General features: G+C 40.8%; 1 protein-coding gene across 1 annotated transcript in view; it reads right to left on the bottom strand.

Moving 5' to 3' along the window:
- The window catches only part of LOC117255560 (neuronal membrane glycoprotein M6-b-like), a 40610-nt gene that overhangs the window by 7392 nt on the left and 5485 nt on the right, over positions 1-27733 (bottom strand). The window contains exons 2-4 of the mRNA XM_033624590.2: positions 6210-6396; positions 3809-3968; positions 3081-3249 (exon numbers count right to left, since the gene is read on the bottom strand). Of these exons, the coding sequence (XP_033480481.1) occupies positions 3081-3249; positions 3809-3968; positions 6210-6396 (516 nt within the window). The remainder of the gene's footprint in view (positions 1-3080; positions 3250-3808; positions 3969-6209; positions 6397-27733) is intronic.

Raw genomic sequence — 27733 nt, 5'->3', positions numbered from 1 at the left:
GTTAAACGTTAAAGACATGCTGCACAGCATGCAATCTGATCCTTTTACTTCAGCTGCAAATCAAAATACAAGAGGGGTTATGCAACTTGTATATGAATATGTTTGTTATTTTACTTCACTCAGTGTTTTCACTTCCATAATTATGTTTGGCAGAAGTCTGTATATCCCACAGTGTTATTTGACCGTCTCTACAGACACTGTGTCTTTAACTTGTAGTCCACTAAACACAGGTCCACAACTCCCTTGACGGTTAGCCACACAACTTCATCTGACTGACACAAGAGTTTTGCATTAAGGCTAATCAAGTGAAGTTCAAGTGAACCTTTTATACTGCTGCAGTCACTTGTTCACACCTTGAAGAAGTTCTCTGATTGAAAGCTTGCTCATTTATAAGGACACAGATTTGAGTGTGTGGATGCTTTAAAAAAAAAAAAAACTACTAAAAATAAGTAGTAGTAGTAGTAGTAGTTTTTCTATGCGTTTTAACCTTTCCTCCACATGCAAACTGCATTTTGGATCCAAAAACGGATCTTTTGTAAAGCTCCACCCAGAGTGAAGATTTTCCGAAACTCCTTTTGAAGTGTTAACATGTAGACGGGGGAAATTGAGTTATAGGCTTGTAACATGCTATAATCTCCTTCATGAGGCGTCACGAATGAGGTGACATTTTGTGCATTAGTGAAAGTGATTAAAATAGTGCTGGTTCAAACCTTGCTAAAAGGACATTTACACATGAATATACAGTCACTCTTCAACTGCACTGAGGAACAGAGGTGTCAGACTGTGCTAAGGAGGTCACTGCTCCAGGTAGAGATGTACCGATACCACTTTTTCCTTCCCGATACCGATTCCGACCCCTGAACCTTAGGTATCTGCCGATACTGATACCCAAGAAAAAAACAAAAAAAAAAAAAAAAATGGATGGGATATGAATTGTTGTATGTCTAAACTCCTAAAACTGTATGTAAAATATTAAGAAATAAATACATAATAGTAGAATGAATGCCATAAAACTTTTTATTATTATTATTATTATTATCCAGTGTTGACACAGATCAAGACACAGGTTAAAGTGCAGCCACACAATTTGTTAAAAAAAGACATTTTAAAGGCTACAGTAGAACGGTTTTTAAACTCCACTCCGTTTCCGTTTCGTTTGCCTGTAGCATGCGTATGCATAATGACGTGAGGCATTACATGGTATCGGATTGGTCATAGGCTGTACTCGCCGATACCGGATACCGCATTTTAGGCAGTATTGGAGGCATTTTCGATAGTGGTATCGGTACAACTCTAGCTCCAGGTACTGGTAGCCTTCCAATAATAGCGTTTTTCAGGCATCTGATTGGCCAACATCTTCTTCTTAGCGTGGCTTTAGAGACCATACACATGCTGCGTTTTTTGTGCCCTCGAATTAATTGTTTATAATGTAGCCATGCAGCAAGCGCGCACACGTTCCTGAGCGCCTATTTTTCACAGCGCCAGGGCTACACCCTGAGATAAACTGAGTTCAACTTTTGGAACGCTGCAGCCAGCACTGCATGTCATGTGATGAGGAACAACCAATCACAGCCGACAGATACCTTTCCCTTCTTCCGTTAATTGGTAATGTAAATTGATCATTTTGGTGCAGAGCTGTTAGACCTTTTCATCTATCAGCTCTACACTGATCTTCTTCTTTTTGAGGTAAATAGGCTATGATATGACAACTGTTAAGGTTGCTTAGCAACGTCAGACGCAACCTGCCGCAGCACTCATGAAAGCTCTCACAAAAAAAGCGCCCAGTGTCCGACTTTGTGTTTTCCAGTCGGTTAAAGACATAGCATGTGTACAGCCCTGAAGGGTTTGGATTATATCATTTCCTGTCGGTTAGACATGCTCTTGACAGCGCTTCAGTTGTGTTTTACGTTTTCATTTGACTGAGATTTTTTGCTTGTGTGGACACAGTTTTTTTTAAAAAACAAAGGAGGGAAAAATACACTTGTCCATGTGGAATAGGCCATAGACATATTTTAGTAATGAGGGGTCACAACTAAACAGACTTAAAAGGCGGGGTGCTCACTTCTAAATTGACCACCGAGGTTTAAACTAGAGGTGGGAATCACAAGAGGCCCCACGATACGATAATATCACAATACTTCAGTCACATTACATATTATTGCGATTTTAAACATTTTTGCGATATGCTGAGTATTGCGATAACATATATTGCGATATATTGTGATTTATTGCCTTTTTTTCCAACCGTAAATTATGTCCCCAAAGGAAAACTTTGTGCAGTGAGTTAAATATATTTAACTGCAGTGAGTTGTATATATTTGGCACATTTTGCTTCTTATAATAAACACCACATTCCCCATGAACCCCAAACTGACACAATTTGGTACCTTCCTAGTTCTAAAGATACAGAAATATAAGAGTAGACAAGATCTGACAAGTACCTAAGGAGATACTGAGCCTCCATTTTTTTTCCTGTTGAACTGCGGTTTTGTAACGGCAGTTATCAAGGCCCACCTGTCCTACAAGTTCTGCTCCTGCACACCTGATCCAATTAGTCTGTAATGAAAATGTGTCATCCTTAATTAGATCAGGTGTGCGGGAACAGAGCAGGAGCAAAAATATAAAGGACAGACTGGCCTCGATGACTCAAGGATGAGCGAAGAAACACAGCTCTGAGGCTGCCAATCTTCATAACAGTAGTTTGCGGTGTATATTAGAATAAAATAATAAACATCTAATGGCACTGAGGGAAAAATCCACCCTTTAATACTGCATCATTGTTTCAGATGGAGCTCTGGATTCCTTTGATTTCTCCACATGACTTTATGCTTGAGATATTTCTACTCCTGATTCAATGAAAGGTGACAGTGGAAGAGCTTTATGAGCTTTAATGATAACTGTCAGCTTTTTATATCAGGAAAAGCACTTTATTAGAAGAAGAGAGAGTAAATCAACCTGCCGACTAGGCCACAAGCAATGTGTGAATACCCCTTGTCACGTTTTTGTCAAAAGCTACCCTGAGAAATCTAAGAAATCACTAACTGAAGTTTTCTGTAGTCGATGACAATGGGACAACTTACCATACTGCCTGACATCCACACAGATGGAGTCAGGCAAGGTGATGTTGGCCTCAGAAGACTTCATGGCAGCGCAGGTATTCCACATGTTGAAAAACAGGAAAACAGGTATCGCCGTGAAGCCGAAGATGGCAAGGAATGCCAGAGCGAGGATGTAGGTCAGGAACATAAACTGAGGAGAGGACAAAACCAGACAAGAGATTCACATTTTGTCAGTATAATTTTCCCTCTAAAGTTTGCATTCAGAAAAACAGGTTAATGTTATTCCTTAAAGACCTCCACCCCACCACACACATTCAGTGTCCGGGTTTAAGCTAATGTTACTGGACATCTGCAGCAATTAGAGTAATCAGGCTAGAAAGGACAAACTGTGCCAGAGTTACCCTCAAGGGCTAAAGTGGGAGTGTTTCTGTGTGTGTGTGCACAAGTGTTTGCATACATCTGTCTTTCTTATGTGTCTGTGCGTGTCCATGAATGTGTAGTAGAGGTGCGCAATTGCGCCTCCGCATCACTTTCATGACGACCTTTGTCCCGTCCTGCATTATGAATGACTGTTTTGCGTTTATTTTTTTATATGCCCGTGAACACTATTTTAAGCAAGGACATTATAAAATACACATCAGAGTAATTAAATCTCATTTAGAGGCTTTCATCTGGAGTGTATCTGGGTCAGTGGGTGTGATGATTTGCAGCATCTGCTTGTGTGTGTCGGTGTGTGCGTGTTGACATACAAAGGCGGTGATGCAGCGTCCACAGACGGTGGTCTTGAAGTCGCTCTGCAGCTCCTTCTTGATGGCGCTGGTGGTGTAAAAGCCCTCAGCCAGCAGGATGATGGCGTAGACGAAGAAGAAAGAGGCAATACCGTAGATGATGTACTGAAAGATCTGGATCCTAAACACAGGCATACAGAAAGGAAAGGATGTTATAAATCTAACTAATAACATAGGGCTTTTAAAAGTGCACTTGGCAACTTTGCACCTACAGTATATAACTCTGAGGGGCTAAAAAATGTGCAATTCAATGCTCACATCTCCTCAGGACTCCCTGTAGTTAGTATTCATTTGTGTTATGCTAGGCCCGACGATAGACAGCAGGTTGTCAAACTGCCCCAAGTCATCCTAAAATACGCCTGGAAATGGCCATCATCGAGGCAACTCCAGCACCAACTGGTGGTACCCCCCCCCCCCCCCCCCCCCCCCATGATCCACCCTAGTTTTTTAGTGTCTCATGTACGCACACAAATCTCTGTTTCCCAAACTGTTTGCTGACAGCCTCTCATCCAGTGCTACAGCAAGTACCCTCTGTCTGTCCATTTTTAACTTGCTTTAAATTACCGTAAAATAAATAAAATAATAATAAAAAACATTTACGGCAGATTGATTACACAGACTGGTTAGGGTAAGGAGGTGATGGGGTGGTTGCCTGGCAACAATAAAAATGTGTAGCAAGCATCTTGTTTTGTTTTTTACTAGTGGCATTTAAGTTTTAGAAGAAGGTGATGCAGTGCTCCTTGTGTTTCACAACCTGCAAATTGCTGTCTGTGTGAATTCAATACACTCAGCGGCGGCTACAGTCTTGTTCTGGTGTGAGCAGTACTGTAGCTTATGGTGGCTAATGTTTGCTAACTTTAGAGATATATGCCCAGTAGCTTATGCTGGCTAAAGTTAGCTTATTTTAGAAAGACATGACCAGTAGCTTATGGCGGCTAATGTTAGCTAACTTCAGACAAAACATGACCAGTAGCTTGAGGTGGCCAAAGTTAGTTAACTTTAGCAATATACTCGTAGTTTATGGTGGCTAATGTTAGCTAACTTAAGAGTGATACAACCAGTAGCATATTATAACTAATGTTAGCTAACTTTAAAGAGATATAACCAGTAGCATATTATAACTGTTAGCTAACTTAAGAGAGATGTAACCTTAGATATCATATACATATACACATATGGATGTAACCAGCAGCATACTGTGGCTAATGTTGTTCGCTAACTTAGAGACATATCACCAGTAGCTTATGGTGGCTAATGTATTTAGCTAACTTAGAGAGATATGACCGATAGCTTTTGGTAGCTAATATTAGCTAACTTTAGAGGTGTATTACCAGTAGTTTATGGTGGCTAATGTTAGCTAATTTTAGAGACATATCACGAGTATATTATAGTGGCTAATGTTAGCTAACTTTAGAGACATATCTCCAGTAGTCTGTAGTGGCTAATGTTAACCGTCTTTAGAGACATTTCGTCTGTAGTTTATGATGGCTATTATTAGTAATTACTTAACGTTACCTAATGCCACTTGTTGTCACAGCTTTGCTTTAACATGACAATCTCATTTTGCAAAGCTTTAAAAAATTACATTAATAGATCCAAATCCATAACTTAGAGAAGCTTGAAGAGTGTATTATTGAGAATCAAACTTCCAGTGACAACAGGATCCATTTGAAAAAATGAAATTTACTTTTCTGAGTCTCGTAAACAAAAGGAGTATTGTAGCCTAAGTGCCTCCCTTCATTGTTTTCTTCAGAGTATCTGTACTCTTTCTGTAAATGCTCATTCACTTGAGTTAAGAGACACCATGCCTACTCGTTTTAGGGTATTCTGAATCATAACAGATAATGTGGGTGGCTCCTGTCGACAGATTTAATAACTGCAGGGGTAGTTGTTGCTTCAAGATTTCTACTGAAACCATTAATGGTGCCAGGAGCTCATCAATGATTCATCATGCTCCTTGAGTCTTTATGAAAACTTAGTGTAAAGCAAGTAAGCAGAGCACCTTATTCCAGTGATACTCAACCTGCAGCCTGCAGGCTGAATCCGGTCCTCGATAGGGTGCCGCGTTGGCCCCCCAACCATTTTCTAATACACAATAACAATAAATTGATTCAGGAATTGTTTTTGCACTTTTTACATACATAAGATGCCAGTGTGCATTAGAAAACATCTAAATAGAACTTGTTTATCACACAGAGTGCTAGGGGAGGATCCCCTGCGCCCCTTCAATCCTAGAAATGGCCTTGCATACGTGACTGGCCCCTGGTCTCCTGTCATTTTGCAAAAGTGGCCCCCAGAGAAAGCCAGTTGAGTATTCGAGGGACAGTTGTTGTCAGCCAGCTGAACCACATTGAGAACTTACACCAAGGTGAGGGTGGCATGGTCCGTGGTGACCCTGGAGAAATGGTTCTCCAGCATGGTCAAGGTGCCGGTGAGCGCCACGTGGCCGCAGCCGCAGAACAGAGCCACGCCTGAGAAACAGAGGATGGTGGCCACCAGGGAGGCGTAGGGCACCCCGCCCAGACACTTGATGCAGCACTCGAAGCATCCTGAAGGGGGAGACAAGGAGACCAGGATTAACTCTGTTGAAATTAGCTGTAGGAAAATTATCTCTGCGGCGAGAAAATTGGTTAAATCTGTCAGATTTAAAAGTGCAAATGTATGCTTTAAACCAAACAGGAGCATACAGAGCAGACTGCTGCAACATGACACATAAAATAGCTTGATCGGCTCCGGTGATGACACTCACTGCAACACTCAATGGCCTTCTCTCCGCTGCTGTTTAACCATTACTCATATGCAGAAAACTGCGTGGATGTTCAAACTGCTGAGGCTGAATCAAGCATGCGTGTGCTGCAAGAGCGTCACAAGAGAAGAACAACACTTCTCCCTGTCAGGCACGTCCAGCTGCTAATCATAGCATCTTTCACAGTTAGTGTGCATTCGCTTTGAGCTCAGCTGGGAGCGCTGAATATTACATGTAAGCTGTGCTACATGCTCACATCCTACACAGCTCAAAAAACAACTCTATCTCCCTTTTGTCTTTAAAGAAACATTTCAAGATTTTTTTTTCTTCCTTATGCATGAATAACTCATGACCTAAATAAATTATTTCAAAATAACAGCCTTTTTCTGGGGCATCAGAGAGGTGACATTTAAGATGCACTTAAATCTTATACCTCTAATATTCTCAAGATATTTTTGCTGTTAGATGGTTTTACTGTTGCAGATAGAAGGTAGAATAAGACTGATGTTTTGCTTCATTTACTTTTGGTGTCAGTGCAATTAAAAATCCAATGCAAACGTCAAATGTGACATAAGGAACTGAAAGAGGCAACAACTGCCCTGCACACTTTATTTACATCTTCCACCAGCATTTGCCTCATTTTTCACAACTTCAAAATGATGACGAATGACGGACATTCATCCCCTGTGCTTGAGCGGCTTCTACACAGTGATGATGATGATGATAAATTAGTAAATTTGTTTTCCATTAACCGTAGCAGAGCGTGAAGCCCATAACTCACTCAGGATACAGGTACGGGAAGCGCGGTGCTTTCTGCTCCCATCACAGTCAAGAGGATGAAGAGGAATGAAAAGGAGGGAAAATAAAACATTGTATTGAGCACAAGAGTCGCATCTTATATAACACCCGTTAAAAATAGCTCCTCCAGCAAAGCAGGAAGTTACTCTGGGAGAGAGAGAAAAAAAAGACAAAATGAACTGTCTTGTGTGTGCCACTTTGCTGTTTCCATGACAACCTACTCCAATTGGCAACTCTGAAGCATCATTATTTCATGTTGAGAAGTTTGTTGAATCTAAATATTTCTATTTGTCAAATCTTGAATACACAATTGACCGTCTTACAAATCTGTTAAACCTAAACCAACCTGCTTTACTTTTCAGATCTGGTGGTGTAACACATCACAAATTAAAAAACTGGTGCATTAAACTGACCAGAATGCAGGAAATTAGGTGTTTGATGCTCACATTTTCTGGTGGACGATCCTCAAATACCCTGTATTATATGTGTTGGAATGTTGAAACGAAACCTACACCCTTGGTGTTTCAAGTTGTTATTGATGAGTTTAAACGAGCAGATTGATTTCAGCCCCACTGAGGGGAAGAATAATGATTGGTAGCATCACTGCTGGGAGATGTCTGCCATGAATATTAGTAGAGACATTCATAATTTCCAAATGATGAATCCAGCTGACTTTGGTGATTCCATGACTTTTCATCTGATCAAAATTTCACTTTGTACAACTTTAAACTGATGACATTCCCATCAGCCTCAGCCATGCATTGTGTTTCATACTAATTAGCAAATGCTAGCATGCTAACACACTAAAATAAGGCTGTAAACACTGTAGAGATTATACCTGCTAAACATCAGCGTGTTAGCATTGTCATTCTGAGCATATTACACTGAAAACACACCAAATTACATTTTTCTGCAGGCGAGATATATCAGGCAGGAAGAAATTCTTCGTAACACAAGTCAACATGTCACAGGAGTCGCAGGGCTCTGTTTACTGATTGGCTGCAGATATTCTCTGGCCACAATTTGCTGCTAAAAGCTGCTAAAAACTATCCCCAACTTTTGGTCTGGCCACACTTTGCCACAGAATCAAATGGCTGCAGCTTGCAGCTCTCTGTAGCCATTGCAAGGCGGAGTGTTTCGGTGTTACCATGATGATGTTAGCCTTTAGCTTACGTACAGCCTGCTAACATGTCTGCAGCAGGTTAGGTGTATGCGCAACAAAGGAAAAGCAGAATTGGAAAACTTTTTTGTCTGTTGAATTGGACAGTTTAACACAATTTCTCAAAATGTACAAATCAAGATATAAGACACCATTCTGTACAGGAAGTTTAGTCATTTGCACATTACTATGTAGTAGATAAGTTGAAACTTTACAGTTAAACAATTCTGTGGTTGGTGTGTGTTTAGGTTAAGGCACAAAAATCAGATCGTCAAGATCCTGTTTTCACTTGGCGGTTTTGGGGGCACAGTGCTTTTCATGGCGTACAAGTGTAACAGATTTGTACGATGCCCACAGTTTCTTCTGGCGAATGAGCTGCAAGATTCAATTGTTTTAATAACTTTACAACCTCAAACTTTGAAACTTTATTTGTAAATTTACCACATTTTATGACTTATTATTCACCTGTTTTAGGTTATTAACAAACAGCTGTTAATTTACATAAACTTTAATCAAATATTTGTGAAGCTAATCAGTTTGCATCCTCACACACCTTTTAAAAGTCTTAGTAAACATAGTTTTTCTCTGATAAGAATATTTTTGTTGTGGTCCCTTGTGGTTTACCCCTCTGTAAAGGCTGGTTTCTGACCTCAGTGTGGGGTCATGTGCCAGCAATTGAAAACCCCTCCACTCTACCTCTGAGTGAATGAAAACCCAGGCCATAAATCTAAGATGCAACTGCTCCCCTACAAAGTGTGCTGCTGCTGCTGAAGACTGTGCGTTGTGTAACGAAGCGGAGGCTCGTTGCATAATAGATCCAAATCCTATTAATGTTAATGAAGGAAGCGGGCTGATGGAGAGGTGGAGCTGATAAGGCTGGATGGCTCTAAAATCCTGAGCCGAGAAACAGGCCAGGCCTCCAGGGGGGTGGGGGGGACCGCAATGGACTCAGTGGTCGATACAATGAGGACCTGGAGGCTGTTGAAAAGCTGCTCTGCACTGACACTCCATCCTGCTGTAAAAGGTCAATCTCAACAGGTAATTTAATATGTTAGTCTTCCTGCCTTTTTATTTAGAGAGGAGAGTAAAACCCGCCACTGAGATGTGATAATCCTGCTTTTTTAAATGCAAATCAAGAATTTCCAGGTGACATTAAATTTGCAGATTGTGCTCATTTAGGGAAAAATGTTTGAGAGTGCATGACTGGTATTTAAGGCTCGTATAATTCCTGCTGTTAACTGTCTTCTCCCTGGCCCCATGCAGCTTCATGGACCAATTCCCAGGTTTCTTTTAAACACTGAGTGGCCTCCTCATCCGGTCCGCCCATGGCTACGACTGTTTGTCAGCCTCAGTTTTAAAGTGCGCTAATGGGAAACAGACAGGCCGGAGTGGTCAGCTCCAGCCAGCCCTAATGGAAATCAATGGGCTATTCATTAGAGTAGAATTTAGGTGACACACCGAGGCCGGCCCATCGCTCTCGTTTTATACCTCACTGCATCTCGCTACCTCTTGTCTCTGCCTTTGCCCTGCTTGTCTTCTTCTCTGCTCTCTCTATGAAATATGGCTGCGTGCCCACGCTGTACTTACAGTGAGCCAGCTGGAGTTAATCGCTTAGACAATATGTTACGGTCCTGTTACGACGCTGTATCGTATATCATCTCAACAATCTCAGACCAAGGACGGTGCGTCAGTATGTGGGAATGTTTTACAGGCTGTCTGTGAAGGCACCTGAACACCCAGCTCGCCGGTATAAAAGAGTGAAAGATTTGGGAATTTGAGTTCATTTTGTGAAGCCACAGAACAGCAAATAATTTGACAGACAAGAGCTGCAATTAAGGATTAACACCCCCTGCTGTTAAAGCTTGTTCTTCCTCTGCTTCCTCTGTGGCCTGCAGGACAAAACTAGAAAATGTCCCCCTGCTTAAATTAGGATTTCAATTTGCAGCTGAGAGTGACAGTCAGATAGACAGATGCTCACTCATTGTTTTTCCCACAGATGAAGACAAAAAGAAGGGATGAAAGAAGGAGATGGAGAAAAAAATGAGAAGGAATGACAGCATAAGCGAGGAGCATGGGAGAGAAAAAGGAAAGCAGAGGTGAATGGAGAGGAAGACGGAGTGAGAAATCGATAGAGAGCGAGCAGAGGAACAAAGGGAAGAGGAAAAAGAGAGAAGGAGGTGAAGAAAGAGGCAGAGTGAGCAAAGAAAGAACAGAGAAAGAACAGAGAGAGAGAGAGAAAGTGTAAGCGAAAAAGCAGTTCTTGGCCCCAGGGCTGGCAAATAGCAGTTGCCATAGCAACGTGTTACCCACGACCCAGTTCAGCGGTAGCGTAGTCCTTCGCAGCCACTTCACACATAGACCAGTGTAGAGTGATGTAACCTGAATGAGAAAACCTAAAGAGTGGCGCTACATGGTGACAACGGTGTAAAATCTAGCCTGCTAGAGGCTTTAGGAAGTAGGTCAAACAGATTTTGTATAGTTTGATATAAAGGAGAGATGAATGGGGGACTTAAAGAATTCATAGTACAACAAAAAGTGATACAGACGGTCAATACACAAGAAATAGGCCAAAAATAAAAAAAAATATTTCGTTATTCTTGATGTCTGCATTGTCATATGTTAAACTGATTATCTGTGGTAAACCTGCATTACTTTGGGGCGGCTGAAACAAGCTACAACACTGACATCTTATCACCTTATGCAGCTGATACAAGCGACAACCTCTGGGGCTTTGAAGTGCCAAAAACTGCAGTTCCTCTAATGGCCACTTGAGGCTGGCTCCAAAATTGAGTCAGTCCCCATAGAATCCAATGTTGGAACACCCAACTTTACAGCAGAAAGACATGTTTACAGCCTGATACAGAAAACAGTTTTAGTCTCCGGAGCTACTTTCCACGTTCACAACAACTGTACGGGGATTGAATTTTTATATAACTCATTGTTTAAATATTATTAAGGCTTTAAGTTATGCATAATTAAGAGCACAGCTGCTATGAGTGACAAATGTGTGCCATCTTTTGACAAGTCACTACATCAGCAACAACGTTGGCGTAATCCCAGATTCAGAGTCTACAGTATGTAAAACATTAGCTGTAGCTGTTGCTATTTCAGTGTGTTTTCAACATAGATTTTACCATGATAACAAGATACCAGGTGGCAAAATGGCACCTATTCATTCCAATGGAGTTGCTCGCCTGGTGCATACACCAAAGAAGTTTTTTGCTTCCAGGTTTACTTCCGTGGTATGGGGCCCACTGAATATGCACAGTAGTGTTTCTCCAACTAGCCCTGCTTGCAAGTTCTTGCTCCACTCATAGACTTTACATTGTGATGACGTTACAAATGTTACTCTTCTCAGCTTCAGGGAGGTTTTACTAATATAAAACCTACATGGATCAAAAATCCATAAAATAAAGATTCATAATTGACCATGTTTGCAATTTGAGGTATCCTGTTAATTCTACAGATGTCTCTTTTGTCATGGTGGCCTGTGAGAAACATGCTTTTTTCGCAGCAATACTGCAAGTGGCCATTGGGAAAAATTGGCTGCAAGGCTGAGCAGCATTTCTGGGGGCCTGGTTTTCAGGTTATTAAAGTTAATTATACATTTTGTTTGCCTTAAAAAAATCTTGTTCAGCATTGGGCTGTACTAAAAAAACCCTCTAAGGAGTCAGATGTTCAGTTTTTCCAGTAAGAACATTTTGTTATAAATGGTTTACACCTGCCAGATCCATGCCAGATTTCATACTTGTCTGACTTTTTATGCAACTGTAGCACCTCAATATTTGCATTTACATGATGTCACTAGAAACATGCCAAACAAATGGGGTTTTTGGCCCCCTGAGACCAAACAGCCCAAGTTGGGGATGCTCGTTATCAACTTGTGATGGCCCAAGGCATAGGCTAACAGGAAATAATAGTGGAAAAAAAGGTAGCATGAAACATCCTAACGGCTGGTCCTGGCTCCCAGCCTAATAGCATTATCATAATTAACCATGGACTGTAAATGAACTGTGCTAACCAAGCTAGCAGCTAGCGTACTTCCAACTATAAGAGAGAGCAAGACAGTGCAGCTGGTACCTGTGTATCAATACTGTGGAAAATGTCAACTAGTCAAATCCTATACGTGTCTATGTATTTTTGACGACACCAGTCACATTGACAAAGTGCACTATTTCTATACAGTCTATGAATTTATATGGTGAATGTGCTCACAAACATTTGCTTACTTTCACATCTAGCAGATATAGAGCAACTTTAGCATTGATTTGGAGTCACATTTGTGTCAACTTGATGAATGTAAATCCAATATTCACTCTCCTTTTATCTCTGTGTTTGGTCTCCACCAACCCATGAGGGAAATATCTGGCTGTTTAGCTGCTAAATGCTACACTGTTTTCACCAGCTAGTTGCTAACTTTGTCTGCTGTGGTGCTGAGCCGGTTGTGTACAAGCGTTAATCAGAGCACTGTTGAGTCTGGTGATCATTTTCTGTGGGTTCATCACAACCCCTTCACATTAATCATTTCATCTACTGTTCATATAAAATCACTGTTTATAACTGCTTTATGTTCAGGTGAAAATCACCAAGAATGCAGAAGCATGAAGGAGCAGTTTGTGCTATCTGAAAAATATCTTCCACAGATAATCCACACAGTCAATACAAAACCATTTAATTCAGTCCTTTTGTCATCACACTCGTATTCAAAGTCTTTTGCTGACGTCCTTTGTGATTAAGCTCCGCTTCCTGTCCATCATCTGACACCCACGACATGAAATGAAGAGTGTTCGCCATGAAATAATCCCTCACATACATGCTGCCTTGCAAACTTCATTTTCACATGGTCACTACTGAAGATTTGAATTTGTAGCATTTAAAAGAATTAAAGAAAAATACAGCATGCAATGCAAATTAATTTAAGTGAACTGGACACTCAAAATAACTGCATCAGTAGCAGCTTTTATCTGCCATCTCTGGATAATATCGCCTGAATTTATGTGATGTATTTCTCTGGCAACATTGATTTCCTTTCTGCCATGCCTATAAAGCAGATTTAAATATAAACTGAGGGAAGTCGACATCGACAGTCCTAATAATTTGCTATAAACTGTACAACCCAGTGGCACTGCATGATTATCGCCAACTGTTCGTAGGCACAGTGCATCTGCCAGGAATAACAGTGTTAATAAAGCTTTGTGAATATTTCAGAGGCCGGTCTGGTCCCTGCCTGCGGCTGTATTCCAATTTAGAAGTGCTGTATTCATTATGGGGCAATTTCCTCACAGTGCATTATGGGTAGATTCCCACAAGAGTTGAGGAGGACCCTCAGAGGGAGGGAGAGAAAGAGAGGAAAGGTGTGGGAAAGTAAAGCAGAAAGAGGCAGGAGGGGGATGGATGGCTGCGTCTCCTCTGGTTGAGATGAAAAAGAAGCCCCATCTGTTTGATGGCAGCAGACTTCAGCCACAACAACACATACACACAAACACACACACACACACAAACTCGTAACCTCATAACTTCAGCTTGGGAGATTTCCATCTTTCCACTTGAGTTGAAGGATAAAATGCTCCTCAGAGCTTTTATGAGACGCTTTTAAAAACCATGACAGAACATCAAAACCGCATTGTCATGGAGTTAACAACAAAGCTGTGTTTCCTTAAAGGATAATTCCACTTTATTACAACTTGGGTCTTAGTTTTGTCATTGTTTCTGCCAGTTGTGACACTAAAGTATTTGCTAAAATCCTGGAACACAACAACATTGCCACAACAATAAAGGCATCAGTTAGGGTTAAGAAATGTCTAAGTGGCCCATGATGATATCCACGGTGAAACATTCAAATGGATGATCGTTGTGGGTGGGTGGGGGTTGAAAGTATGCATTAATCCACCATCTGAACTGGACCTGACCCCAAACTGCAAAATTGATGCATTACACAACTGAGACAAGGACGGAGGCAATTAAGACGAGCACCACAGCGCCTCTCCAAGGTGTGTGTGAGTGTATGAGTGATGTAGGGTGGACTCTTACAGACAATTTTTCTGTAAGTTATTAATAACTTACTCAGAATGCTGCTTTGTCACTTTTTGACCCCATTGCTCAAACCTGAAATATCTATGTAACGTTACCAGTGAATTTAAAAAAACAAACACAAAAAAACAGCAGTTAGCCCAACAGATGTGAGCCGGTGGCAACAAACTTGGTCGCTAAAAAGGATACCACTTCACCCATCTTGCAGCGTCGTCAAAAACGTCATTGTGTAGACTAAATATTTTGCGATAGCACCAACAGAACCTTTTAGGGCCGACGTCACAATGACATCATTTTATTAGCTGGAGGCAAAACACGTCTTGGCTCATGGCTTAGAACATAAATTTTATGGCATACCAGCTACCACCCGTCAACGAAAACAAAGGCAACTATGGTTAAATGTGATTAAGACAAAAGGACTGCACAGAGGCGCACACTTCAAATCAGGTTAGGGAAAAAGTATATACTGTTATGCATATTATAGGCTATCCTGTCCACGTAATTAGAAACAGTGAAAGGGTCTACAGTCAACCCTATAGTCGCAATATTTTTGCAATATTGTTATCAAGGTATTTGGTCAAAAATATAGTGATATTTGATTTTCTCCATATTGCCCAGCCCTACTCAAAATATTGGTAAAAATCCATCATGGCACGAAGTTGTCAAAGCAACTGACAATTTTCATGATCAATTATTCCACCAATTACTTTCTCAGACAAATGGTTACTTGTTTTGTCTTTAAAATGTCAGAAAATGGTGAATAATTAGAACTCCCCATAGGCCAATAAAAAATTAAATTGCTCATTTTGTACAACTAACACTGTGTCAGTCCAAAACAGGCAGTGAACGCAGCACACCAGTGTCTACATGTGATACATTTGGGTGCAGAACTGGGTACATTTTGGCATTGTTTAAAGCCCAATACACAGTTAATGTCGAAAACACATGTAACACGAAAAAACCTAGATTTAATATAGACTGAACAGAAGAAGCTCCTACAGTCTGACAGATAATTAATATACTGTCGCAACAGTGATATTTTTGCTTGAAAAATTACTCACACAACTAATCTATCATCAAAATAGTTGCAGATTAATGTTGTAGCAACAAACTTATGTTTAAGGGCGTAGATTCCATTTCAAAATTGAGGGACACACAAATGAAATGGGAGATTAGAGTTAAGATCACAAAATTTTGAGCATTAAACACTTAATTTCCTGCATTCTATTAATTTATTATGCATCAATTTGTGCCTTTTCTTTATCAGTTTATGGTGTAAATGTTAATTTTGTCAAAATAAAAGTCCTCTGCTACTTTCATTTTTTATTGGGGGGCGTGTCCCCTGTGCCTCCCCCGAAATCTACATCTATGGTGATGTTATTATTTCCATTAGGCTCGAAACTAAGTTGTGATAAACTGGAATTATTCCTCAAACGCAGCCCATAATTCATGTTCGGAAAGTATTCCCTCAGAAAGCCCATCTGAATATGGCTTCTGTTTCATTTCCTGTTCTTAAAAAAAATCATCTCACATTCATCTGCTAACCAAAACATTATCAAAGCAAATGTTTTCAGTAATCGGCTTGTTTGCGGCGTTGATCAAGAGGACACAATATGCTCTGAGCCAGGTAAGAGGATGAAGCCAGCTGCCATCACCATTCCCAACCATTTTTCTTTTTTTTGCCCACGGTACATAACTGACCCTAATCTTCTGTTTGTGAGAAACCTTTGGCCAGTTATGCCAGCTTTATGAGTGCCACAAGGTCAGCATCTGGCCTGGCGTAATTGAGCATGATGGACTCTCAAATCCCATTCTCGGCGCTCTGCTGCGTGATCAATACTTTGATCCCGCTGATCTGCTGGATGTTGGTTTCCTCTGTTTTTCTCTTTCTCTGGCCAATCTGAGCTAAACTCTGACAGCTGGGTGAAGGACTCAACTCCCAAGACACACAACAAACACACCTGTAATGAATGTACAAAATATACATGTATATACACAGCTGGGGCACACATGAGAGTGGACGCTCACAGATGCGCATGAACTGTTCATCTGGTGCAACCTGTGCACGCTAAAAACAAACTCTACAAGCAAGTACTTATGAGAAAACACGAGAAGTAATAAGTAAAGCATCACATCCAAGCACACCTGAGAAACTGAGCTGCAGCTGGAGCGCTTCACACTCATACTTTACTACCTCAATAGGTATGCAGACTCAGTTATGGGGTCTTAGTGCACTGTCACCAAACAACCACCATGTCCTGCAATGATGGCATAGTCCTCATTAGGGACGCATCAGGACTCATTAGCGTTTACACTACAAAAGATATGTGGTTAAATGCTTCTCAGACCACCTTTGCAAATGTTTGAGCAATCGGATCACAATCGGTCTTGGTGGCCATTTACCAGAGGTGTGGACTTGAGTCATACGACTTACACTTGAGTCACAAAATTTGATGACTTTAGACTCAACAAAATAAAAGCAGACTTGCAACTCAACTTGGACTTTAACACAAATGACTCATGACTTCAATTATGTTTCAAGTGTGCCACAACTAAATTTATTTCCCTTCAATTAGTGAATCAGCTAACTATAACTCTGTTAATTCCCAGCAAGTCAACACTTAATTCCCCAGCTCCACTTTGTTTGAACCAATCCGACAATATCCAGTCAAGTTGCAGGAGAGAACCATAAAGAACTAATGTCATGTTACTGAGCACCAGTCGGAAAAATGGTACCAGAGATAATTCCATAATCTCACATACAAAAACTACTCAGTGGTCAGCAAAAAATAAATTGCAGTATGCAAAATGTGCAGGTCAAAACTACAGACAAAAACGCAACAACAGTAAAAAACAAACACACACACACAAAAAAAAACAGTAAGTCAAGGTAATATTCATAGCGAGCTAATGTTTAGCTAACATTAGCATTGTAGCTAAGTAACTTTTTAACAAACTTGTTTTGTTAAGTTTAGGACTCAGGACTTTATAAGGACTTGTGAGTTTTGACTTGAGACTTACTTGTGACTTGCAAAACAATGACTTCATCCCACCTCTGTTGTTTACACTTTTATTTAGCAATGTTCACTAGTGACTGGATCACCCAAGACTCATTTTAATACCAGGTATAAACAGGGCCTTGGGTGCTTTCAGACCTAAGTTTGTCTTGCTTTGGTCTGAATCAGGGACTAATAATTGCTTAGAGTTTGTTCATTTTGTCACAACAGCATTTACAAGTGGACCAGATAAAATGCCTTGCGCAAGAAAGCTGCTCTTGATTGGTCAGAATTTCCATGTAGGAAAAATCCAGGAGGTAAACAAAACGTTGAAGAAGAGTACACTTCCAAGATAAATGTGACACTTTCTAATGTCACAATGGAGGGACAACTACGCAGGTTGATTTTAGCGCTGCTCATCGTGGACTATATTGCTGTCATTGTTCATTTTAGTCAAACCATACAGTTTGAAAACGAGGCGCGGCTCCAACTAGAAAACAATGTTTTGACACACTGGATGTGCTGAATGTGCATATTAAGGCAGTACAGGAGGAGGTGCACATTAATAATCCTCCAGTAACATGCTCATGTTTAACCCAAACAATGTGTCATGTGACTGCAGCTGGTTCGGATCGAGGTCAAGACACGTTCTCACCATAAATGAACCGCACCAGAGTTCATTTGTAACCAGACCAAGACCACCTCTTCAAGAAGGTCTCTTATGAGATACGGTAAGTCAAAATTAAATCAGAAGTGATAAGATAGTAGCTAGGCTTTTTTTTTTTAATTCATTCATTTTTCATCTGTTCTTTTTATTCTGGTGCAAATTAGCTTCCATACACAACATAAGGTGCTCAAGTTATGAGGAAAGTTTCAGAATCCTGTTTTTGTCTTGAGGCATTTTTATAATTTGGATAATATGATGCAAGAAAATTATATTGGTGCCCTTTGGGGCGATGTTGTATAATAAGGCGAGTACAATTACCAGCAGATCATTAAAAGGGTTTATTTAAAGGTGTCTGGCTGCAGGGTGCAGTGACAGCAGACCTGAACGGCGATGGCAGATAACCCACTGACCGCCTACACTGCGTGAAAACTCTCCTAACAGCTCTCTTTTGTCTCTAATCTCCCGCTATTCAGAAGCAGCATCACCTGTCCCGAGCTGCCATGTGGCGGCTCAGCAGAGCGGAGTGAGCACTATTAGTTCGAGTCTTGTTCCACCAAAATGTAAAATGGCCCCTCTGGCCAGAAGTGCCGTGCCATCGAACTGAATGGGCTCAGCGGTTACGCAACCGACTTGGCCGATGTCACTTTCCCTGAGATGTCAAAGAACTCAGTGGCCCTCCTCTGGCCCCTGCACCTCCCCTCCACCCTCCTACTCCTGATGTGATTATGGAGATTCACTTTCCAGCAGCCTTAGGGGCTACGCAAACACTATGTGTGCGATGCGTGTGTGTGAGTGGTTTGCAGAAGGGCCCAACTGAGCGTGTACTCTCAAATATGAGTTGCTGAAGAGTCTCATTTACTGTAACACAGATAAGCTTACAGAAACACAGCCTTCGTCGTCATTATTCATCAGATATGAAGGAAAAACTGAAAAACACACCAGTTTCTAAGTGAGTTTGGTGCTGAATGCGGGACCGCGGGACCGCGGGACCACAGACCACAGACCACAGCCTGAAACCGGGACACAGAATGACCTACACATCATACAGGCCCAGTCACTTATCGATGTCAGCCGTGGCTAACAATGACGAGTGCTTAATCGGCATCAGGCGTTTTATGGGCTGTGGATGAGAAGAGCAGATTGGGCATCAGTGGGTGATGGAGGAAGGCCAGAGGAGGTTGGCATCACTCAGGAACAAGGCATGCTGCGCCAACCTGCCACTTGCTGCTATTCATATACCCACTGCAGACTGGGGTTCAAACATAGATGCAGTGTTGGAGGATGATGCGTGGTAGCTTGTGCACTTGTTTCCAAATTATTTTAATCTGTTGCTTCTTTCTCAGGCTGCACAGTTATTTTCAGTATCAATTCATCTTTAATTATTTAGTCTATAAAACATCAGATAATTGTTTAAGAAATGTGTATAATAATTTCCTGAAGCCCAAAGGGTCATCCTCAAAAGTCTTGTTTTGTCAGACCAACAGTCAGAAACCCAGAGTTATTAAATTTACAATGATATAAAACAGCAAAATGCAGCAAATCCTCACATTTAGGAAGCTGAAACCAGAAAATGTTGAGGCACTTTTGCTTTATTAGTGACTTGAAGGCAAACTATGTATTAATTTTTCTTTCAAAAGCTACATATAGTTTCAATTAAGTAAGTGCGCCAGGTTCTGAAGTCAATTTTCATAGTGGCCAAACAGTGGAATTACAACTGCAGGTCTGTCTCGTGATGCCCTGGAGCCAAAATGACTTTTCCCCATTGACCTACATGGTGAAAGAGATATCTGGAAGTCAGCTGATACATTTTTTTTTGAGTGTCACAACTTCCATGATATGACTTGTTGCACTATCAAGATTTGATTTATTCCATTCCACAACATTAAGAAAGTCTAGAAGAGCTGCACTGAATAATTTCATCCCCATTCAAGTTAGTGGAGCACTAAACCGGAAGTTAGCCATTCGGAAGCACTTGGCCAGTGTAGCCAGTTGCATTATGGGCCACACAGTGTGGAGGTAGTGCCGATAATTAAACCATTATGGCTTCATGTGCCACTGTGCAATTCTCTTAGGAATGAACAAGGCCCTGCGTTCAACGCTGTATCCAGTTTTCTTAATACATTCATGGTGGTGCTAGGTAAGCCAGCAGTAGATGCACGCTTCCTTTTGCGCAGTGATACGGTTGGCAGGTGTAGTTTGACAGAGAGAAAATAGTTCCTACATTAAACTGCCCACAACAAGGTCTGTGGATTATCTTGAGTAACAAAGTCATGATTTCTGTAATGAGACATTGCTGTTGAGTTTGAATGTATTTATTTTTTGGCACTTTTGAGCACCACAAGCTGAGTGTCATCTAGTTCTATTATATTGGAGAGAAGGCAGACATCTCTACTGTCTGTATATCCAACCCTTGGCAACTCACACCAAAACTATATAGGCTGATAAATAACACTACAGGTATGTTTTTGTCCCTTTAAAGATATGGTGACTAATGTTGCCAGTGTTTATATCTGGTGGCTTAAGCAAATGTTAGCAAACTTTATGGGGGCCAGTGTTTGCAAACTTCAGATATGTAGGCCAATGTTAGAACATTTAAGATATGGTGGCATTAATGTTTGCTGATGTTAACAATAAATTTTACTGTGCTACTCAGATTACTGAGCTAGTTCACAGACTTGATGGCTCTTCTTAAACTGTAAGCCTCTGTTATTATATTGTTTGTGCTACATGTGCAAATGCATTTATATTTTTTCTCTAAATGTGACTTGTGGCCTGAGCAACCGCCAACCAGCAAAAGTTACTTAGATTCACTTAAAATGGCTGATCTATTACTAAAATTGTTGCGGATTATTTTTCTGTCAACCAATCGACCAATCGTTCTTTTACATTATAATCAAAATGTTCTAAATTGATGCTTGATACAATAAACAGGCAGTTGTTTTTCAAGGTAGGACACAAAAAAGCTATTTTTCAGCAATTTTCCCCAACTCTGCCAGCGTTCGTGCAGAAAATAAATGGCAAATAGACACATCCAAACTAAATATTGCTTGTTTTATGAACATGCAAGCAGAAAAGGCGACTTTAAATATAAATGTGACCACAGTGTGGGGACCGAGAGGGCTGACTATGAACACAACGGCGTACCACACGGTCTCGCCCACATATGTGCACACTAAAATAGAGCTTTCCTTTAGTGCAAGCAAAGCACCGACACAGACATTCCCTTAAACCACTCCTGGTCATTGACACGTAAACAAATACAAGCACACACACCGACACTGACACACACACACACACACACACATATCCAGATGGAGGCTGACAGCATGCTTTGGGCAAATGGCTTCAAATGAGGAACACATGAGCCTCTCCCTGTGTGACGGCTTTCACATGCTCCTGCAACCTCACACACCTCCAGGGCGAGAGGAGAATAGGCGAAGGGTGTGTGCATGAGTGTGTGTGTGTGTGTGTTGGAGAAGGAGATAAGCAGGAAAATCAGGACAAAGCAGGGATGAGAAGAGGGCAAGGAAAGAGAGGAGAAGAAAACAAAAAGGAGGATTGTGGCAGTTTATTTGCAACAAATCAATCACAATGTCTGAGATCTGCAGGCAGGGGCAGATTATAAGTTTCAGAGCATGCAAAGACAGAACATGAGTGTTTTTAATGTTTAAAGAGGAGTCAGAGTCTCACTAGACCTTTAAGTTTGGGCGGTTTGGATTCCTTGCAAAACTGAAAACGCAGCAAAACTCATCAGATTTGACCTGGAGTTGTAGATGTAGTAGTTGTGTTTAAAGTTTCTCTTTGTGCTTAAATTGGAAACTGATTAGTGCTCCAATTTGTTTTGTGCTCACTCAACATTTGTGTCAATGCAACACTAATTGAAGGTAATGAATTCCACCTGGGATTCACACCTGGGTTTAATCATGTGAAGTCTACACATGGCCCTCCTTGATGAAGACGTTGCAGTCATACAAGCATCAATCTAGTGTGTGGGAGCCTTTTTCTCCCTGATATTGTCATTGAAACACTGCCATAAAGAGAAAGAAAACTGGAGAGAGCTTCAGTGAGAGGTGGTTATGTGTAACAAAGACAAGTAGGAGACGGATGCCAGTAACAGCAAGTGCACACATTGGAGTCTATGTGGGTGTGTGTGAGAGAGAAGCTGTAGCACAATGATAGTTTGTCCAAATCAGCTACTATTATAGTCAGCTTCCTCGCTGATGGTTACATTTATTGCTCCTGGATTCACATGTTAATTGGCAAATATTGAGCAGGTAAACAATCTGTTGTCTGATACTTTAGTCAGATCAACATTTGAAGGTTTTAAAGGGATAGTTTGGATTTTTTGAAGTGGGGTTGTATGAGTTACTTTATCACAGTGAATGTATTACATATAGTAGATATTGGTCACCACGCCCATAAGTTTGGAGAAGCAGGCTTTAGTGCCAACGTAGAAGTAAAGCAATGTGCTGCTGTGGATAGGGGCAGCAGCCAAATGTATTTTAGCCACCTAAAAAAAAATCATTAGCAGTTTAAGCGTACGCTATATTTACATTTTCACAGCTTTATCTTGCCATCAGACAGTGATTCAGGGGAACTGAAGTCATTACATTGCTCTGTTCAAAGCCAGACTCCACAGAGGAAAACAGTAATTTAACACAGCTGAACACAGGAGCTGCTGGACTACTGCCACCTCGATCAGTTAGTTGGTTTGTGTTATTGTGTGAGTTTGGCGTTTAAAAGTGTTGATTTGGATTCACTTAAGTCACACAATAACTAGGGGTTATGGAAAAAAACACTACAGCATAGTATCACGATATTTTGCATGGCAATATACATTAACTTTCGGTAGCCTACTAGAATTATAAAATCAATTGCTTGTTCAGGTAATTGATTTGCCACCCTGGGGTGGGGGAGCCCTTCTGTGCGGAGTTTGCATGCTCTCCCCGTGTCAGCATGGGTTTTCTTCAGGTACACCGGCTTCCTCCCACAGTCCAAAGACATGCAGGTTAATTGGTGACTCTAAATTGCCCATGGGTGTGAATGTGAGTGTGAATGGTTGTCTGTCTTTATGTGTCAGCCCTGTGATAGTCTAGCAACCTGTCCAGGGTGTACCCCACCTCTCGCCCAATGTCACAGTTAGGTCGGTAGGATAGGTTCCAGCCTAGGGTTGCAGTTTCAGGGTATACCTTGACATAAAAGCTGATGTGTATCACATCGTGTACACTTGCCTATCCATGATACAAAACAAAAATGCAACTGGGCCAAGAATTTCAATTTTATTTTAGTTATTTTCAAAGGGGAGACTTTTTACACAAACCTCCATTAACTGTGAATAGTTTCAAGTTTCAATTATAGTGATAAAACATTTGTTCAACCAACAATAACCCTTCTGTTGTCATTCCTATAAGGGTCATTACTGTGAACCCCCAATATTTTCTGAGGCGGTCATCATACCATGAAAATCTCATACCGCTGCAACCCTTATTGTGACAAATTGTGTTAACGTATCATGATTGTCACCCCTAACAATAACACAAACTTACTAACAGATCGAGGCAAAATTACTGCTTTTGTCAACGGAGTCTGGTGTTGTTGACGAGAGCATAAATGGAGAACTGAAGCCATTAACAGCTTCCCCATCATAGGCCGTACATAATATTCTCAATACAGTGTACACTTAAACTGATGTTGATTTTTTCGGTGTCTAAAATTTGTTTTGCTACTGCCCCCGTCCACAGCACTGCATTGCTTAGTTTCCATGATAGTACTCCTACATGCTTCTCCAAACTTGGGGGCTTGCTGACCGCCATCTACTGTAAGTAATACAATGACTATGGATAAGTACCTCATACAACCGCACTTCAAAAGATCCAAACTATCCCTTTAAGAAGTCAAGTTATCAAACACACAGCAAATAATACTTGTTAGCATGGCTTAAGAAAAGGTCATGTGGATTAAATAATCACGAAGGATCATGTGCACATCAACATATCTACTTTGATTAAGAGTCAAATCATCTCCTGTGTTCACCTTGGACTGAATAAACACATTAGTGTCATTCATATCAAATGTGTGCCGGCTAACTGATGAATTTCCTGCCCTGAAGTTATCGCTCACACACACACACACACACACACACACACACACACGCACACGCATGCACACAAGCTGAATAAAGAGTGACTTTCTGCTAACTCTCACTCCTTAAAGAGTGTGGAGAAGAAGCTTCTTAGGATTTGTGTGTGTGGCAGCAGTGATTTGCTTTGGCCAGTAAAGTGGATTACAAGGCATAATAACTCTAAACGCGGCCAACAAGTTCATTCAACAAAAAAAAAAAAAAAAAAGAGGCGCCGAAGTCACCACTGGCCACCTTCTAATATTCACTGTCCACTTTCAGCACAATATTAAACATCTGGGTATTTATGAAACAGCAGCACTGATCCATGAAGGACTGAAATGTTCTGTGTAACATTAAACAAGTTGTGCTTGTAAGGTCAAGGAATCAGGGAGGGGAACCTGTCCAATATTTATCAGCAACACAAACTAAATGTCAGCACCAGCAGGGAGGACGGTCCAGCTCCTCATCCGACTCACGATCATCAAACAGGAGTTGACCTTTAGATTCAGGGCCTCAACCTGGGCTCAGCTGGACTGTATGCTGAAGCTTTTTTTCTCAAATGACCCTTGTATCTCTTCCCGGCTTAGGCGATATCAGAAGGGCACACTGGTTCAGTCGCTCTCTGGTAGCATCATTGTCACTTATCGGAGGTTTTGTTCTGGTGAGTTTGTCCAATAAAATGTCAGGAAATAGTGGAAAATGTCTATTACAATTTCCCACAGCCCAACCTAACACCTTCAGTTTGCTTACTTTGTCCGACAACAGTCCAGACTTCTTCAGTGGTTCCCAACCTTTTCAGATTAGCTTAGTCTGTCATAGATTGTTTCATCTGCAGGACTTTTAGAGGCCTAAAGAGCTGGAAGAATCATAAAAAAGAGCAAAAAAAAAAAACGGCAAAAAAATTAGATGAATTTTGTGTGACAGAAATGTGTTTTCTTTTATTTCTTATACATTTAATGAACTTGTGACTCCTCAGATGTGGATGTTGGGAACCACTGGACTAATCCGTTTATCAACTATCAGCTGTACTGTATGTGACTTAAAGCAATAAAATCAATCAAATACCTAAAAAAACAGCCATTTACTTTTAGCGGTGACCTCGTAACAGTCCTCTCATCTACCAATCATGCCAAAATGTAAATAGATACAAAGCAATGCAATCTGATGCTATTTTAGAGTCATATACTGGTTTAAAATAGAAGTACTACACATTCAATTTGATCACATGATGCAGTTAAAGGAATAGTTTCGTATTTTGGGAAATGTGCATGTCCGATTTCTCTCTGGGACATAGATAAGAAGATCAATGCCACATGTGCAATACTGTTATGTGTAGTATGCGTTTTTATGTTTTTATGATGTATGCTTTTCATTTCCTCTGGACTAGTATTATAAGGCAGCAATACTTGTGCAGCTCCGGAGTCTAAGAAGAATTTCCCCACAGGGACAATAAGTAAATCCTATCGTATCGCATTGCATTTTACCCAAACAATTCGCATGGACATTTATAAAAACTGGTTTTGTGGGTTCTTACGAATACTTGCTCACACCTGTGGAACCTTCATGTGGAAGGAAAAATATTTGTCCAGGTTTCCAGGTGGAACAACATGTTTCCTCAAAATGGTGAGCAATAGTGTGCAACGGGTTTTGAGGGATGTTTTCTCTTGTTTCGTGGGTATTTCAGAGGTGCTACCCAATCAGCAACTACATGAACATAAACCAACCAACCCTGATAGATCTTTACTTATTGTGCATGCAATTTTTGTTTTTATTTTGTACTTGCTTTGACAATGTTTCCCATGATTACAAAGTCCCTTTGAATTGAATTGTAAAAAAAAAAAACCCTTGCCATAATAAAAGGAAGTGCGCCTGTGGAAAACAACAGGGTGTTCAATGCACCACCACTTCTGTCAAAATAAATGTTTTGCTACATTTTGTCATGGCTGAACAAAGCTCTGATTTCTTATACTGAAAAATAAAGTTGACTAATGAAACCTTTGTTCCAGCTGCTGTTACACGTCCAGGCCATGGCTGGCTTCCTACAAAAATAGGAAAACATCTTATCATGACTTTGGTTTCTCAACGCCCCATATTGTATGACAAACACTGCAACGACTACTTCAAACACCGAACAAAGGAACGAGGCTAGCCACAACAACTAGCATTAGCATCAAATCTGGGGAGTCAAATGTATTGTGTTATTAATGTTAATCGGCCCCAGAGTGCATAGTTGTTGTCAAGCAAAAAATCTGCATGTAGATTATCTGTATTCCTGCACTGCATTTTTGCTTTGCACAAGTGAAAAATGACTTTAAATTTAAAACAGCTGATTAGCTTAACTTAGCATAAAGACTAGAAACAAGGGGAAACAGCTAGCTTGGCTCTGTCTAAATGTAACCAAATCCACATACCAGCACCTCACTAATAAACATGTTATATTTTTTCCGTCTAATCCAAGTAAAAACTAAAATGTTAAGATGACAGTTCTTGGTCAGGTTTCTGCTGGTTGCCTGGCAACTGATGCCAATCTTCTCATCTAATTCCTGGCAAGAAAGCAAATAAGCGTATTCCCCAAAATGTCAAACTATTCCTTTAAATGTTGGTCACCTTTAAAACCTGTCAGTGTTTCGTCAGAAAACATCTTGCATTACCTCTCCAGCTCAGAATTTTAATATCCTCCTCTGCTGAGGTCAAACATCACAGATTTTACCAGAAAAAAAACTTGAAAGGCTGATTAAGAGGAACTCTCTTTGTGCTTGTGAGGCTGCAGCAAAGGTCTGCCCTTCCATGCAGAAAATTCAACAAAACCTGCACCCCTCCAGACGATGATGTAATCTCTTACGGTTCTGATCTGAACATCATAACCAAAGGCGGAGAGCCAGCGACGCGTTATGCAAGAGCGGGCACATACACACACACACACACGGGAGGGAAGCAAGGTGTGTGTGAACAGGCCAATCATTTGCAACAAAGGGGAGGACAGACAGACGAAGAGGAAGTTGAAATGCACTCAGCACCACTCTGAAAGCCACTTTAGGGAGTCACATTAAAGGTAAAAACGTCACATGGGAGGTGCTTTCCGTAATCAAACTGTCTCATAATGAAATCAGATATAATCGTACCTCAGAGAGTGTCGCTGATGTCTCATTATCCCAGTCCTGAACACAGTGTACCTCCGCAGACATACAGATTAGAGATTATAGGATGCAATCAAGCAAAAAGATCAATCCATACCCACAAACACCACCATGGATTATAAACCCTGCCTGTGCTCGGTCTCCAGTTTGTAATTACTCTCAGCTCAGTATCATGCAGAGAGACACAACAGTGGTGCAATCAAGAACACGGACTATTTACCATAATTAAAGG

Source organism: Epinephelus lanceolatus, chromosome 24, assembly GCF_041903045.1.
Source record: "Epinephelus lanceolatus isolate andai-2023 chromosome 24, ASM4190304v1, whole genome shotgun sequence".
Taxonomy (NCBI): Eukaryota; Metazoa; Chordata; class Actinopteri; order Perciformes; family Serranidae; genus Epinephelus; species Epinephelus lanceolatus.
This window is presented reverse-complemented; position numbering and strand designations above follow the sequence as displayed.